Source organism: Sebastes fasciatus, chromosome 9 (assembly GCF_043250625.1).
Source record: "Sebastes fasciatus isolate fSebFas1 chromosome 9, fSebFas1.pri, whole genome shotgun sequence".
NCBI classification, from domain to species: domain Eukaryota; kingdom Metazoa; phylum Chordata; class Actinopteri; order Perciformes; family Sebastidae; genus Sebastes; species Sebastes fasciatus.
In genome coordinates, this window is record NC_133803.1 from 10,853,298 (window position 1) to 10,870,154 (window position 16,857).

At 42.3% G+C, this 16,857-nt stretch overlaps 1 protein-coding gene across 14 annotated transcripts in view; it reads left to right on the plus strand.

Annotated features, from left to right (window-relative positions):
* kcnma1a (potassium large conductance calcium-activated channel, subfamily M, alpha member 1a) overlaps positions 1-16,857 on the plus strand; it is a 182,607-nt gene that overhangs the window by 153,524 nt on the left and 12,226 nt on the right. For 12 of the 14 annotated variants that reach the window (XM_074645991.1, XM_074645980.1, XM_074645981.1 and 9 more), the window contains 6 exons: positions 1,888-1,981; positions 6,085-6,211; positions 7,435-7,659; positions 8,235-8,427; positions 13,249-13,362; positions 16,549-16,679. In XM_074645991.1, coding sequence (XP_074502092.1) covers positions 1,888-1,981; positions 6,085-6,211; positions 7,435-7,659; positions 8,235-8,427; positions 13,249-13,362; positions 16,549-16,679 — 884 coding nt within the window. Of the gene's footprint in view, positions 1-1,887; positions 1,982-6,084; positions 6,212-7,434; positions 7,660-8,234; positions 8,428-13,248; positions 13,363-14,653; positions 14,738-16,548; positions 16,680-16,857 lie in introns of all 14 variants that reach the window. The other 2 variants (XM_074645990.1, XM_074645993.1) reach the window with 1 other exon arrangement.

The window sequence follows — 16,857 nt, forward strand, 5'->3', positions numbered from 1 at the left end:
GTCAGTAACCCCGCCTGTCCCGTCCTTTCATTTTGTCTTGTTTGCTGCATGACGGTTCACTCTGCTGGAGCTGCTGCTGTTGTTGCTCCCGCTGCTTTGCACGGATATGCCTGCTAGTGCGGTGGCTGCTACTGTCTACAACGGGTGACTTCTAATCTGAGGAGTGCTAAAATGTGGATTTAGAATTGACAAAAAAAGAGTTGCCTATCAGTATTTATTTTCAGAAATGTTGCAGAGCTCTGAGGATACTGAGCTGAAAAATACGTTTTTAATCATTTACTGTAAAAGATATGATTACCTAGTGGCTGGAAAGCATTTAATCTTATTGTTGTGGGTGTAAATGAGAAGTGTTATGCTTTTACTGTCAACAAATTCAGTTTAAACCAGGAGTAGTCTGTTTAACAATATGGCGAGGGATGCATATTTTCTGATGTGGTATTTTCAAAGTACATTAGAGAGAGAATTATTTGTAAAGTGGAAAGTGCTTGTGATATTAGCTATTCCGAATGCCCAATTGCATAAAGGAAATGTCAGAGAATGACATTTTATTAGAAGGCAAAGTCATATTTCTTATCTTTTATTAGCAGAATTAGGTGACAGCCTAGGACGGGCGCTCAGACAATAATGAATTTTCCACATGCTTGGAATAGTCACGGCTTGCACAATGATTTGCACTAATATCATGCTGTGTTATTGATTTCTAACCAAAGGACTAATACGGGTTTGAAGTGACGGTGCACTTGGCATTTGCGCTGGGAGAGTGCAGAGTGGATAAGAGTATCTGGGTGCCTGTCTGAAAGCTCTTGAAACTCGCAGACAGTAGTGAAGATCAGACTACTGTTAGCTCGCCTGAAATCTTCAGACGACTGGGCCCGGCCTCAATCTGGCTGCTCTTTCTCGTCCTCTCTGTCTGTCTGACTGGGACTCAAGCAAAGTTTGAAAAATAGAGTGTTTTTTCCTCCCATTTCTGAACACGGCAAAGCATAGTTGACAAGAAGCTGAACTTCTGATCAAAATAAACTTAAAAAAAAAAACATTGTGGCTGTGGCTCAGCGTCCTGCAAACGCTTAGGACCAAAGCGTCAAACACAAAAATGGACGATTAAATCTTGCATAAATAATTAATTTGTCATTTAAACTTTTAAGACTAGTCCTGACCTTCTACTGGAGGATGATGATGTGTATTTATTAGCTGCTTTCAATATTCATAGTCCACTAATTCATGCCCTGTTAGCGTGCCCTGCCCTTAGTGATGTGTGTTGAGTGCTAAGTGTTCTCTTAGCATGGAGGTAGACCTGTAGATAGAACTGGAATGATGTTGTGGGGTTCAGATAGTTTTGTTAAAAAATAAATAAACACACTCAAGATCCATCTCCATAACATTTATTTATCTCATTGTCATTGCTTTTGCCCGTGCCCCACTGACAATGACAGTCTGTACCATCACATGGCAATTAATGGCGTAGGTAAGCATGGTCACTCTGATGCAGACTGCTAGAGGTCCAACCATCTGCACATTTTAGCGGGTGTACTGAACAGATGCAGTAGTGTATTACCAAAGGTCCTGTAAAAGTGCACCTCAGAAGAGCAGAAATATGGGGGTTTTGGGATTGTGAGCCTTCCGTAACATTCTCGGCTCGTAAATAGTTTTTTTCTCCGTGTTTTTTCTCCTGCCTTACACAGATTTACCATTGTCCGTTACTAATGCATTCTCTATATTTTCTCAATTTGACACTGAATTATTAATTTTCCTTTTTCTTCTGTTCAGTTTTTTGTTTGCAATGATTAATTGATTGATTGTTGGCTATTTAATTTTTTTCATATCAGGTTCAGCACACTTTCCCCAACCGTCTGTCTCTATTCTGACATTCTGTGCATGTGTTTGCAGTCGAAGACGAGCATCCGTCAACTCTCTCGCCCAAAAAAAAGCAGCGCAACGGAGGGATGCGAAACTCACCCAACTGCTCGCCCAAAATGATGAGGTAAGAGACGCCGATTTTATTCTCCTTTTCCAGCACTTCAAATGGGGAGTGAGAGGAAGTCAGATACAGGGAGGGATGGAGGGATGCGTGTGAGAGATACTTTCAGAGGCGGATGCCGCTGATGGTGAGATGATGGGAGTTTGGATGGATGGGAGGGGGCAAATTAGGGGTGGCAGAAGAAGGAGGTAAGAAACTCTGCGAGAGAAAGAGAGAGGAGAAGTGCCCTGTTAGGCAGTGGCTGTTTAGGATGGCATGCTGTCAGCTGTTAATGACAGAGCTGAAATAATATTTCTGTCATGAAAAGCGGCTGTGAGGAGCCGTTTGAAAACTCCTCTGGCTTTAAAGTCCCAGCTGTCACCTCCTCCGGTCTGGTCCACATGTGCTCCTTAAACAATGCTGGCACTAATGACACCAGCAACCAATCAGAGGGACCTGCATGGTTACTTTGCCCTCAGGCTACTCCTCTATTGTGGGAACCCCTGCGAGTGCCGTTCCTGGTACTTAAGGCCATATGTGAGATGTATCATCACAATCAAATATGAATTCAAATATTACCTTCCTTTTATCCTGTCCTGTGGAATTAAATTGCCGTTAATTGATTTTGAAAGATAAAAGGGGTAGGTTTTCGTGCTCCTCTGGCTGCGAGGCGGGGTTAGCAACACGACAGCGTGGAAAATGCAGGGAGGCCGAGCTGTGCGGATTGGGACGGCAGGATGAAGGCATGGTGGGGAAGATCTAACAGGACAGGAACACTCATAGCTACGCTGCCCTACTCTTAATGAGAGTAAGTGTTATGGTTGTCATCTCTGGGACGTTACAATAGGAAAATCGAATGAGAGAGCTGTGTGGTTTTTGTCACACACACTTGTCACTGTTGGTATTTACGCAGTGAAGCTGCACTGCAGTAGAAACTCTTTATCTGAATTGTGTGGGAAAATAAATAACTCCAAATCATATTTTTTGTATGGAATTTAAATCCTTAAAAGCCTTAAATCCTTAAAAAAAAATCCATTATATGTACATAGTTTTTATTTCATCAAATAAGAATAATATACAAATCTATAGTATAAATAGTTTTAATTTATATCATTTGACTCTTTAATCTGTTTTGTTTTTGGTTGTTATTTCACTGAAGTGTATTTTCCTTACATTCTACTCGAGTTCTTTGTGTGTTGGTCCTGCTAGTTCCCCTTAGGCAGAGTTCCTCCTTCTGCACTGGCGTGCCTATGTGATTTTGTCCAGTATACTCGTCGGCCTCCCCCTCAGTTCTCCACAAAACAAGCACTTAATAAGCCTTCACACTTGCCGAACCATTAGCCCAACACAGAGTCATACCCTTCAGTCTAGTTTGCAACAGAGCATTGTTTTAGATGCCCTTGCTCAGAGGGAGAAAACGGCTACAAAAACAACTAGACATTGGCACATTTCCAGCTAACTGCTTGTTTAAAAGGCTGTTTAGTTTGCCTAACTTGGAGCACAAAACCTTTTCTTCTCTTCCTTTTTTGCTTAGGAGATGGTCCCTGTTTGCCATGTAATATATGCATCTTTGCTTTGATCTCGCAGTGATAATAATTCTTGCGAGTTATTTACTCAGTTTTGAAAACGCTTCAAAGCGGTGTCAAAGTTTTCTCTGCTTTAGGGGTGCTTCTGTATTCTGCTGGCTCTTGGGTACTGGGATGACAGGTCCTCTGTTATAGGTGTAGATTTTTTTTTTCCCAGTCTTAGCCCTCAGCAAAACATCAAATTACCCATCACAGTCCACAGCCCCCCTTCACAGCTGCCCCCGTCAACATATAACACCATATATATTAAACAGTTGTGCTTTACAAGGTGGATTTTATGCACAATGAAAAGTGATTGTTTGAGGTAGCCTTAGGGATACTTTATTCTACAAGCAAGGAGGGGGAAAACACAGTAGAGAGCCAGCAAGAGAGCGAGCATACGTATCAAGTATGGTTTTTACAGGACTTGCAGCCTGAAGGCCTTTGTAAATAAATAATGATCAACAGATTGGCTGTGGGCTTTTGAAAAGCATGCCTTTGTCAGTTTGCATGATGGGGAAAATTTTCAAAGCAAGAGGCTGCCTTCGTAGTCTGGCAGAGAGGGATTGGGGGAGCACGCCCATCCCCAGCTTGTGACTGCAGAGTGATACACTGGAATAACTCAACTCTGTTTGAAATATATACTGAGGGAGGGAGGAAGAAAGCGAGAGGGTGAGACACTGGAGTGAGACATGCTGTAAGGGAAATATTTGTCCTATATAAAAGTGCATCAGATAAAATACAGTATCTCACCCAGGGAAAATGTTTGCTTTGCAATCCGAGCCGTGAATTTATTCAATTTTGAAATGTAGGGAATGTATTTTTTTGTGGGGAAACTTCTAATAAAGGATAGACTTTTTTAAAGTACAAATTAAAGGTAGAACATTTTTGAAATGTATTTATAAATGGACATTTGTCTTGAACACAAAGGGTGACATTTAATCGCACTTTGCACCCTAGCTGAACTATCCCCAGCATGGCTGTTGTTAATTTCCCAGTTGCCAATTCTGACGTGTCGCTGTGCTAACGAGCTGCATTGCCACCGTGGCATTAACACCATTCACACAAACCTTTTTGACGGGTCATGACTGACGACACGCATCCAATCGCAGAAGATGTCACGGTATCATCCGCAGTTGATATCCCTTGGGCGTGGCACCATGGCACACGACGTCACGATGTCTGCTCTCTCCCCGAGTCTTGTGGTAGGTTCAACCTCGAGGCAGGGAGAAGGCAGAGGGGGGAAGGAGGTGTGCGGAGCCTGTGACAGGCTGCCAGTCACGCCGCTGACAGCTCTGTGAAAGATAGCTGTCTTGGCAGAGAGAGCTGGAGCGGCAGCCCGCCTGCATGCGCCAGTCAGCCCCTGTGTGGAGGCGAGCGGAGCTGAGCAGATTGAAGTGACGGGGGCTCTGTGGAGTTGATTGGCGCAACACGCGGCTCTGGATGAAAGATTCAGGCTGAGTGTAAAAACACTAAATGCTGTCAGTGTTATTATCACCTGCACTAACTGATAGAGGGAAGAGAGGTGGAGAGAGAGGGTGGCTAATTGACAGCTTTTTTTTTTTTACTTTTACTTTTCCTGCATTGGTATGCAACCCCAATGCCGGCTGAAGGAAGAGACAACATCAAAGACTTGTCAGTGAATGACAGTGTTGATAGAGGATAGAGAGTGATACTGAGAGAGATGTATGTCAAATTCTTGGGATGTTTTCTCCCATATTACTCAAATGTCAGTCTCTCTGCAGTTTTTCAGTCTGTATAGTGCTGTTTTAACGGGAGGATTTCATTATTTGGGTTGAATTGTAAATAAATTACATTTGCATTGCTGTTACACAAGCGGTGTTTATTGAGGAACGGCGCTAAATGTCTGCAGTTTATACTGACTCTGTGTTTTGGATGAAAGTTTATGGATTGCCTTTAGAGGAACTGTGAGAACACGTCTTGTAGGATAAATGCGAGAACAAGAGAGGCGGTATAACAGGACTGACAGGAGGCCTTTCATGGTCAGTGTTACACCGGATAAAACTCAGCAGCCCACTGCGGTGGATTAGCCTGTTTGGTTGTGACATGCTGTTGAAACATTAATGGCCATCAGTTGGGAAAGCAAAATGTGATTGGGCAAATTCCTGAAATATTTAAAATGCGAGCCTGTTGGAGCTTTTACTATTTGCGCCGCATGGCGTCAGGAGCTGGAAGAGAGGGTAAAAGCTGGTAATTGGCCTTGTGTTGTCATGCCATTCAGTCAGTAGCACTCAAGTCTCGCTGTTCTCTGCACCACTGCGAGCACCAGGGTCTTTGAGTTTTCTGATGACTTGACATCAAGGACAAGAAGGAATGGAGGAATGATATGGTAGTTATGGGACCTACTGTATGTGTAGAGCAGTAGAAAGTCTAACACTCTGAAAATGTGATGGACTTTTGATGCATTGTATGAATAGACAGTGTAGATCTCCGGAAACCCAGGTGGTCTTTTGCCCACTTTCATGTTACCACTTCATCCACAAGGCTGCAGTCGTTTTACAAAATGGTCTAACATCAATAAATTGTTTTCTGTTTTCCCAGTCGACACGACCCTCTTCTAATTCCTGGAAATGAACAAATGGAGGGCATGGACATGAACGTGAAGAGGTATGACTCGACAGGGATGTTTCACTGGTGCCCATCAAAAGACATCGAAAAAGTCATCCTGGTGAGTGGGACAAGAAGTGTTTAACTTCAAAACCTCTAGAATAGAATAGAATATGCAAATAGGAAAGTTAAAGTAAGTATGCTCGGGAGCCAAAGTTTCCCCTCAATATTGTAATAACACAATCACATACTAATATGTATTGAAATTTCTCTCACTGCCTCTCTGTTGTTTCAAGGTGAGTTTATTGATTTTTTTTGTATATATCCACTAAGGATCTGTGAAGAGCATTTCAACACTCCACGCATGGGTTTGCTCAGATGTTTTATCAAGGCAGTTTGTAAGCATTTATGTTAGTGCACACTTTGTTTGGGCAGGGTTAACCCTCTCCAAATCAAATGTTAAATAGAAGGCGCCGCCATCTATATAGTTGACATTCAAGCATATTTGTTGCTTTAATTATTTAAAGGGGGGATGTTCCTGGATAAGTTCGATCACCAAAAAATGTTCTTGACAGATAGATGATCTAAAATGTTTAATCAACCGGATCACAAGCGGAGAGTATGTGCATGTTTACAGCAGTGGTTTTACCTTATGTCTCCAGTAAACAAGGATACAGTTTTAGTTTCAAACCCACTGGGATCATAGTAGCGTTTAGTTTACTTAACGTACACTCAAACTCGCAATCAAATGCACATCAAGCTGCTGCGACAGGCGACAGATCTTGAAAGCAGGGCATTGTTCTTTTTCAACACGACCGTCATACAATAGAGGAGCTTTGTTTATTTATACCTCTCTGATTTATGACAGGGTCCTAGTCATACATACTGTGCCTAAAATCTTACAAACTGCATTTTTCCATTCTGATTGAATCAGCTGCCCTTTGAAAAAAAAAAAAAAGACCACATTTTATGTTTTTGTTCAGTAAACTTCCTTCTTCTTCCAATAAACTGCTTATAAACAGAATAGTGGTTAACCAAACTTCTGTACATGTGTAAAAAGTTAGTAGAATGTTTTTTTATTGTGGATTAAATATAGAATTCAGCTAAATACTTGGTTAACAAACTATTTAATATGGGTTTATAACAGTTTATAACAGGCTTTTAAACAAAACCAGAATGTGTTGCTTCATGCACATTAACCCATTTTCTGTTAACCGCATCAATTTCTTTCTGTAACAATGTGTTTGTCTCTGTGTGTATCTTCCTCTCTTCTCCATCTGCACTCCTCCTCATCCCTCTCTCTCTGCTCTTCTCCCCCTCCCCTGAATCCCTCTGTTCCTGCAGACCCGGAGTGAAGCCTCCATGACAGTGCTGAGCGGCCATGTGGTGGTCTGTATATTTGGGGATGTCACGTCCGCTTTAGTGGGGCTGCGAAACTTGGTGATGCCTTTAAGAGCCAGCAACTTCCATTACCACGAGCTAAAGCCTATAGTTTTCGTGGGCTCGCTGGATTACCTGCGGAGAGAGTGGGAGACTTTACACAACTTCCCCAAGGTCTCGATCTTACCTGTGAGTAGACCAGTTCAATAAGAGATGCATTTAAACCAGAAGCTGTTAAACTAAGAAGGCATTGGCATTTTGATTTACATGCACATTGAAATCCTGGGAGGGATTGTCAGTTTGATTTGATCACACATTACTCAATTGAATGATCATTCCACGAGAGCGTAGTCAGCCCCCCCCCCCCCCCCCCCCCCCCCCCCCTCCTATCCAGAGCAGTGACACATCCTGCACATCCAAAATGGAGTTTATGTGTGTTGCAGCTGCAGTGCCCATCACAGATGGCGTGGCTTGCTGCCTTAGAGCTTGTTAGGCCTGGCTTGATTGATGATCAGAGGAGAATCCCAAACACAGCCCTCAGCACAGGCTAGCCTTTAGATTAGTCCGTGTCTCTGATTCTCCAATGCCCAGTTAGATCAGTGGAATGTCATCGCCTCAAAACAAGAATACTTGTTAACTAATTTCCCAAAGCCCCACTCCGCTCGCTTCTTAAATTTGTTTTTCTCTCCCCCATGTCTCTCTCTCTCTCTCTCTCTCTCTCTCTCTCTGTCCCGCTCCTTCTCTCTGTTCTCCTCACCCTGAAGGGTACGCCATTAAGTCGGGCAGATTTAAGGGCTGTCAACATCAACCTCTGCGACATGTGCGTAATACTGTCAGCCAATCAGAACAATATCGAAGATACCTCACTGCAGGATAAGGAATGCATCTTGGCATCGCTCAACATCAAATCTATGCAGTTTGATGACAGCATCGGGGTCTTACAGGCTAATTCCCAAGGTAAGGAGCATCCTATTACTCTCTCCATGTGCACTGCTGCCCAAAGGGGACAGGTTGTGGCAGGGAGGAAAAGCAGTAGTCAAAGATGGAAAAAGAAGAGAGGAAAAGATGTGGGGAAGGGGGATGAGAAGGCCACACAGGAGGGATGGATGTAGTTTGTCAAGCACAGAGTCTGCTAAGTGCTCTTAATTGAAATACTCTGCAAGTTTGTGGCGTCTACTGTATAAACTGACTTTACTGTACTCCCGAAGAAGTGCGCACACAAAATGTGTTGATCGCCTCATCGAGTGTTTACTACACATGATTTTCTGATGATTTCAGTCTCGTCCCTGGTAATTACATGCTGCTAAACCTCCTTGATAATACTTTTTAATGATGTAATCAACATGACTGTGTCATTTGATGTTGTTCCCCCTGATCTGGTGTCTGGCAGATCGTCTGGAACAGATTGTTGATGTTTGCAGACAAACACGCGAACCTGGCATCCCATCAGGCCTCATCATCATTAAGCAGCTAGTACAAATCACCAGGCAGGCCAATTCAGCTGCTCCTCATTAGTCACAACAAAACAGCGACACATGCACGCATCGTGTTTGAATGCGTGCGCGCACGTTTTCGTGCACATAACACACACACACACACAGACATCCATGCCAATGCAATCTATCCACGCACAAACCACAAGCAGGTAATCCTCAGTTTATGATTAGCCCAAAAGGCATGACATGCCTTGAGCTCAGTGCTATTTAGTGCCACCACAGCGACTGTTGTAAATACAAATCAAAGTTGAAGGTCCAAGAGGCCGTTATTTTTTAGTGCAGAGCACTTCCACATGTTTTAGGAGAATGCCAATGCTGTTATTTCTCCAGCCTTGAGTGAGTGATGTGCTGTCGATAGGGGTGCCACCGAGGAACAATAAGCAGGGGTAAATCTTAGAGCACGCCGCTCTGGGGAGCAGTATTCACAGAAAGCCACCTCAATATGGAAGCCCACTAGCCTATATCCTCTCCCAGGGTCGATGGATGGAGCCTATTGTCATCAATAATTGGGTCTTACATCAACCACCCATTTCAGTGATAAATACTTCACTTTAAAAAACACACACACACACACACACCCCACAGTGACATGCAATCATGCATACACAGGGAAAACACACGCGCATACCCAGACACTGCTATTGTATCATAGGTATTGCTTTGGGGATTCCTTCCTCCTAGCGATGCTCCCATTCAGACACTGTCTGTGGAATTTAAAACAAGAAGGTGCAAATGAATAAGTAAACATGCGCTTTCCTGGGGGAGAGCTTCTCACGGCTGCTGTAGCATGTAGTCAACCACAGAGCATGGCTGTGCCCGGGGGGCTACAGGGATAAGGGGGTACGTAACCCAGATCTCACTCTGTCTATTGTACATTGTAGCTGCACAGACGAGGTTGCAGCCTAACCGTAGCAACAGCCAGCTAGAAGAGGAGACATATAGTGTGTGTGTGTGTGTGTGTGTGTGTGTGTGTGTGTGTGTGTGTGTGTGTGTGTGTGTGTGTGTGTGTGTGTGTGTGTGTGTGTGTGTGTGTGTGTGTGTGTGAGTGATCAGGCTGGTGTTCAAACTCTGGCTTCTTTATTTTAGGCAATAAGGAAATGATTTGTTAATTGCCTAAATGTAACATTTCAAGTATATACTGATTTATGAAAGCCAATTCTGATAAAGATTAAATAATTCAATATATCCTTAATTAAAGCTTCAGTAGGCAGAATGTTTTTGGCATCATTGGGCAAAAATTCCATAATAACCGTTCAGCATATTGTAATTCAAGTGTTCTGAGAGAAAACCATACTACTGCTGCTTTAAGAGGATTCAAGCAGCATAATTGTTAGAATTGTTTGCCCACGGCCTTCAGGTTTAATTGCATAAAGAGATAAGGCTGTGCAATTAATCAAATTTCAATTTCTATTAAAATGTTTGGCCTCCAACGATTATGAAAACAAGTAAATCGACATAAACCGATTCTCGTTCCGCATTCCGTTTCACAATGACGCTCTAGTTTTGTCTTGTGTTATAAATCCAGCGCACTCCTTTCCTTTACAGCAGTGCGCTTTCGCCCTACTCAGCAGGGCGAAAGCAAGGGATGGCCTCTCGGTGTGGGAGTATCCCCTTGCGGGAACCCTCCCGGAGCTGGCTATCCCCTCACCAGGCGTATTTCTTCCGTGGTGGTGCACTGCAACCGACTTTAGGTCGGCTTGGAATGGCCCGGGGCGAAGGTGGTGCTTAACAGCACCTCTCACCCGGACCTCGCTGCTTAGTGCTCCCTGCGCGGAGGGAGAGAGCTCCCGGCGCGATTGTCAACCGGGGCGGACTGTCATCAGTGTGGGGATGTCAGCAACCCACCTTACCCGTCTTGAAACGCGGACCCCGTCTCGTTTACCATGCTTTGAGGGTGTGACCTTTTTTGGCCGCGTCCTCACCATTCATATCTGTACAACCAACCTGTTTCTGATTAAATTGTTAACAAGTGAATAAAGTTCTTCATAGATCTAGCCTCCAAATGTTGCTCTCAAAGTGCACCAGATTGATGCATTTAACTTAAAAATGTAAGCTACACAATTTTCTTTCTAAATGCATGATGTTTCCAAAGTCAATGAGTAATCATGTTAAATATTCGTGATCTCAATATTGCCAAAATAATCTTGATTATGATTTTTGCCATAATCGAGCAGCCCTATAAAGCGAAACAGGAATATTTCATGTGTCATAGACATACATTTTTGCATAGATTCAGAGGATTACTACGATCAGGGAGATAAACACATTTTTGCTCTTCTGGTTTTGCAGTACTCTGTCTTCGTCTTGAGAAGACAGAGATGTGGTACAGCTCTCTGTTTGGAGCTCACCAGCTCACATTGCAACTTTTGAGCTGTTTGTAACCTAACAGGTTTTGAAAGCAGCTCAGCAGCAGGCCTCATGTATCGCTGTTCTCCAGTCACTTTCTGCTGTACACACTGCGCAAAACGGAAGCTGTTCTTCTACAGCTCCGTACTGTCTTCATGTTCACTATGATTCAATAAGAGCAGTGTTTTTAGAGGCCGTATCCAAAAACTTGCTGTCACTCTCCAGTGGAGTAAACATCATCCTTTATGGACATCGACAAAATGATGTTTGCACCGTTGGAGCTCGTGCTCCCTGGTTGACTCCAAGTGTCAAACCTCTGCTATTTCCAAGTTCAATAATTGGTATAACAAGAGTTATGATTACCCATGCTTCAGTTCAGTTTGTGCTTCCTGCTGTGTACTAAACTATTTGGCATCTTCTCCGTTGCAAAGGGCTGGAAGATCTCTTTTGTAATGTAAGCAGCTCATTGAGTTTCTTGACAGGAAAGGCGCACACACTCTCACATATACGTAGAGAATTTGCAATCCTTTTAAAACTTTGTGACCTGAATATATTCCCTGCATTATGTTTCCTTGGTGGTGGCACTCTAAGCTGGCGTTTTTGCTGTAGTCAGCACTAAATGATGGATGTCAAAACACAGTTGATGCATTATGCATATAGCATTACAGATTTAAGGTGTTTACTTGTCACTTTGAGGAAATGCAAAAATGTGAAGTCATGTGAATTCATACTCCTGTCACTTGCATTTGTGTTTCATGATCCCGAGCCTGCGCCATTTCCGATAAAAGGTTTTCAGGATCCACTTCACCAATTTTATTGTAACAAAATGAACAACATATAAAATTTATGTCCGCCCCTTGATGGAGGGACGTGAATGCTAAATATGTCTTAGCTGACCCCTAAAAGCACAGTATCCGTATTGCAACTTTTAGGCAGGTGCCTTGCTCACTCAGCCTTCTCCTCCTCCTTTTTCTGTCAATCTACACATTTGAATGACACAGAAAGCACACATGAACAACTTCGTGCTGAGTGAGCTGACATGCACTATGTATAATGGTATTGATACAGAGTTCCAGGTCACGTCCTCGTGCTTATGATACATTTGCAGTAAACGCACTTATGAGACATGCAGGATTTTGCTTGGATTGTATTTTTCTTCACTTAAAAAAAAAAAGAAGCAATATGCAGCACTGCGCACGAAGCCAAAACATAGTAACACATTTTAAGACAAGGATTTAAGATAAGAAACTGACTTTTATTCATCTGTTTTATCAATTATTCTGCCATAGAAATGCATAATTTCACTTCATATTTGCAAAAGGCTAACTACCAAACAACAAAGAGCTGTAGCAAGTCAAAGCTAGCTAGCTAGCTAGAGATAGCCACATCCAGCCTTAGCTAAAGCTAAAACTCAAATTGCTTGATCTTTCCCCAGCTGTTATTAAAATATCCATTTTTATGAACTGATATCTTGATATTCATCTTGACATCTTGGAATAAGACAGTTTAAATTTATTTCATTTTAAATTAATTTATCATAATGATTGAACATAAATATGAATAGTAGGACAGACCAGACAGGAACACAGTAAAACAGAGGTACATTTAAATCATATTAACTTTGATAATACAAATAAAGTTTTCTTAAAAAAAACAACTACTAGTTAAATGGACAGGAAAGCTGAGGGAACACATTTTGTAGGTCGATACTGTATTTGACATGGTGCAGTATCTGTATTTTTAGGTATTATGTAGGTTCTATGTCAATGAATTTCAGGGTAGAAAAAAAGGCAAAAGAAGACAACAAAAGATCTGTTATGCATTTTGTGACCAGCCTGAACATTTTTTTTCTCATAACCACTGCTTCTGTAGTTACTGCTCTCTTCTTAATGTTATGTAATTTACTGATTTCTATAAATCTGTTTGTGTTGTTCAGGTTTCACGCCTCCTGGAATGGACAGGTCATCTCCAGACAGCAGTCCAGTACATGGCTTTGTGCGTCAGGCTTCCGTCACCAACGGATCCAACATCCCCATCATCACAGAACTAGGTAAAGCTGTTTACACCCCACCTCAAATGCAAACATTGCATGTCATACCCAATAACCTTGGATCAACTCATTACTCATTGGCAGACACATAGAGCTGATAATTCAATAATCCAAGACTTAAAACGTCATCCTGCTACCAAAAGTTCCCACTCATTCAAGGTCAAATGGACTGGAGGAATGTGAGGTGAGGAATTTTTGTTCCCTTTCATGGTGCTGATAGCTTTGCCCAACTCAAGTTCATATTTGTATGTGAATTATTGGATCTGGTTAGCTTTTTGTCAAATGGTGATAATGTTCGCTGCAAGCACTTTGCTCTGAGGACAGTGTGGACAGCTGTAACTTGAGCATGTCAGACAGGCATTTTGAGGACTAAAGCTACATGTCCTGCAATTTGTCCACTAATGCACAAGAGAAACTCAGCCTGATGGAGAGGGTGAGAGAGGGGAAAAAAGGGTAGAGAGTGAAAAGGTAGAGGGGGGTAAAAACTGCCTTGGTTGCAAAATGGGTCCATTTATTAATAACAATGGCAGTGGCTGTATTCCCACTGGTGGTGGGGACTCATGAAACTTTCAGATCTCTGAGGGGCCTTCTAAAGCACCAGAGACTGGCTACTCTGTCTCCCCTGACCCAATTAGGGAGCAATGGAGCATGAGGCCAGCTAAGAAAAGGCCAGAAAGAGAAAGGAGCTACCTAATGTTACTTGTAACCGGGCCAGCCATTACCTGCAGAGAGGCACTCCCATTAGACTGCTGACCGCATACGTAAGCATCAAAGCTCGATGCTATCCACATTGGAGTCGTCGGTTGCCGTCCTGGACTCAAACTCTAGAAGCTCCAGTGTTATGTGCAAAGGCGAGAGTGGCTGCGTGTCTCACTGGGACCGTATACTGTAATTACATTGTCATATGTTCAGTTTACAGTGCCAGGAGCAGATTAAAGTCTAGTTGGAACGTAAAAACACAGCTCATCTGAGTTGCATGATCAATTTTGCTTGCGCGGCGGGTAAAGTAGGTATGTTTATGGATAAGACCATGTTTATCCCTTTCACCTTCCTACCGTGAAATAATTTGTTGTTGTTGTAGTGATATGGCGGTGTGACAGCTCTGGCTTTGTATCTACTGTGCACTGTAATCCAGGGTGCTTTACTTTTAGATACCGGACAGCCATGAATGCCTCGGGAGTAAATCCCGAGGTTGACACGAGTAGTCTGAGACAGCGAAATGCCTTTATTGCAAACTGTTTCAGTAACGACACCGTTTCTCCCCTCCCCTGCACTGTCTCATCACCATTAGCTAAACCTGGCAAACTACTGCCATTGGTTTCACTCTGTCAGGAAAAAAAAAGTGGGACCAACATACAAATGATAACAGAGCTGGGTAAGCCGAGCCTTTGTCCTCTGCTGCCGTTCGTTCCCTCGCGCCCGCTCCTCATCAGCTTGTCTTGATTTATCTGGCTGCAGTCAAGGCCCCCGCTGCTCCCATGGCTTCACTTTGAACACATTTTTATTCTTCGTTCTGGTTGAAATTGTCTTGTTTTGGCCCCCTTTTAATGATTTTTTTTTGTTTTTTTTGTTTTGGGGGTATTTTTTTCCCCTCCAGTTGCGTTAGCAGAGCATCTCTCGCCTTTTGATCATGCTCAGTCTGTCCTTGTGGCTGTTTTCATACAGTAGCAACACCGCCTCTGCCCCTCACCCCCCATCCTCCTCCAAACACACACATCCAACCCCCCCCTATTCACTCCTTTGGCCCAGGCCTGTTTGCATCAGCCCCTTGTCTCTTTGACTGACATTTCTGTTCCACAGTGCAGAGGAAGCCTGGGAAGAAATCAGATTTGGAAAACAAAAAAACTCAAGATCAAACCATCTTTTAAGCTGTTTATTTATTTTTTAAATTTATTTTCCAGTTTCTTTTTTTCTTCTCCAGACCATATCTCTGAAGCTCAGATATCGGAGGAGTCAAACAAAAACTTGTGTGATGCTCGTTTTTCAAGGGATGCTGGTTCATAGAGCCTTCACTGCCCACTGCTGCTAGAAACACTAGCACTATAGGGAGCACTTTGTGTTTTTAACTCTACCAATATACACGAGAGACAAAAAATATCTTTTTCATTTCAGTTTTGGGTTATTTTCATTAACACTGTGCCATTTAGTTCATTTAGCAGAATTGATTTATTATTTAGCATGAGATTAAATAAAAGGTGTGTTGTCACCGGGCTTTAATTTGACTTTCAGGGTTAAAGGTAAATATTCAAGATATATTTCTTTAAAGGTGATGATGTGACATCACTCATCACAGGAAAACTCTGAAAAACATAGCATGAATTTATAAGTGCATGGTTTTCTCATGTGACATTAGCCATTGTTGAAGTCTCACTTTGTACGTATTTACTGGATGCATCAAGAAATACCTATATGCTGTGTTTTTTTTCCCAGAGAATATAATCATATTTTAATCTTTACGCAGGCTACACAGTCCACAGACTGGTCACTGTCTCTTGACTGAAAATGTGACTGTTTGTTTGTGTTACAATATATCAAGATACAGTGGCTACTGAGGTACTAATGCAGGATAGATGTATGGTTTATTCAGAATCGGGGACTTCTACAATGGTTATCACTGTGTATGCATAATGTACTTAGATATTTTTCTCCTTAAGTCGTGGTGTGTCTTAATGTATTAATTGCACCCTGCATGTGATATACAGTTGATTTAATATTCAAATTGCTGAATAATTTTTTCAAAAAGTCCAAAACACTTTTTTCACCTTCCAAACAATTATACAGTACATAGACAAAAAAACTAATTGCAGATAACATATTTAGTGTATTTTCAAACTGTCTGAAAGGTAATTCAGTCGACAGTAATTAATGGGTAAATCAAAAGCATGTCAATTGTTTGGAGAAGAAATAAAGTTTTAATTTTATAGCTAAAAATAAGTATAGAAGCAAAATATAATGTGCATCTAATGTTGCATTATATTGTAAGCCTGGATCAATACCCAATATACCTGAGACGTTTCTGTTACCATGACATATTCAAATATTTTAAAAATGTAACTTAACATAAACAAAGACGTCTTTATTTCTGAACTCTCAGGTGTGTTGGTGTCGGTGTGTGTGTGTGTGTGTGCGTTTGGCTCATGCATCTTCACAGTGCCCGTCTCTAACTCCCTCCCTCCCCTCTCTCAGTGAACGACTCAAACGTTCAGTTCCTGGACCAAGATGATGATGACGACCCAGACACAGAGCTGTACCTCACTCAGCCCTTCGCCTGCGGCACCGCCTTCGCTGTCAGTGTACTCGACTCCCTGATGAGCGCGGTGAGTTCTCAAACACGCTTTTTACACTCGCTGTGTTGGAGTGTTTTTCAAAATCGCTTACATACATTTTGCAACATATATTTATAATTTCGATTTCCTGTGTTTGGATGCCGTAACCGAGTCATAGTCAGAATTTTAAAAAGAGAAAGTAAGAGAGAAGTTTCACACAAAGTACATG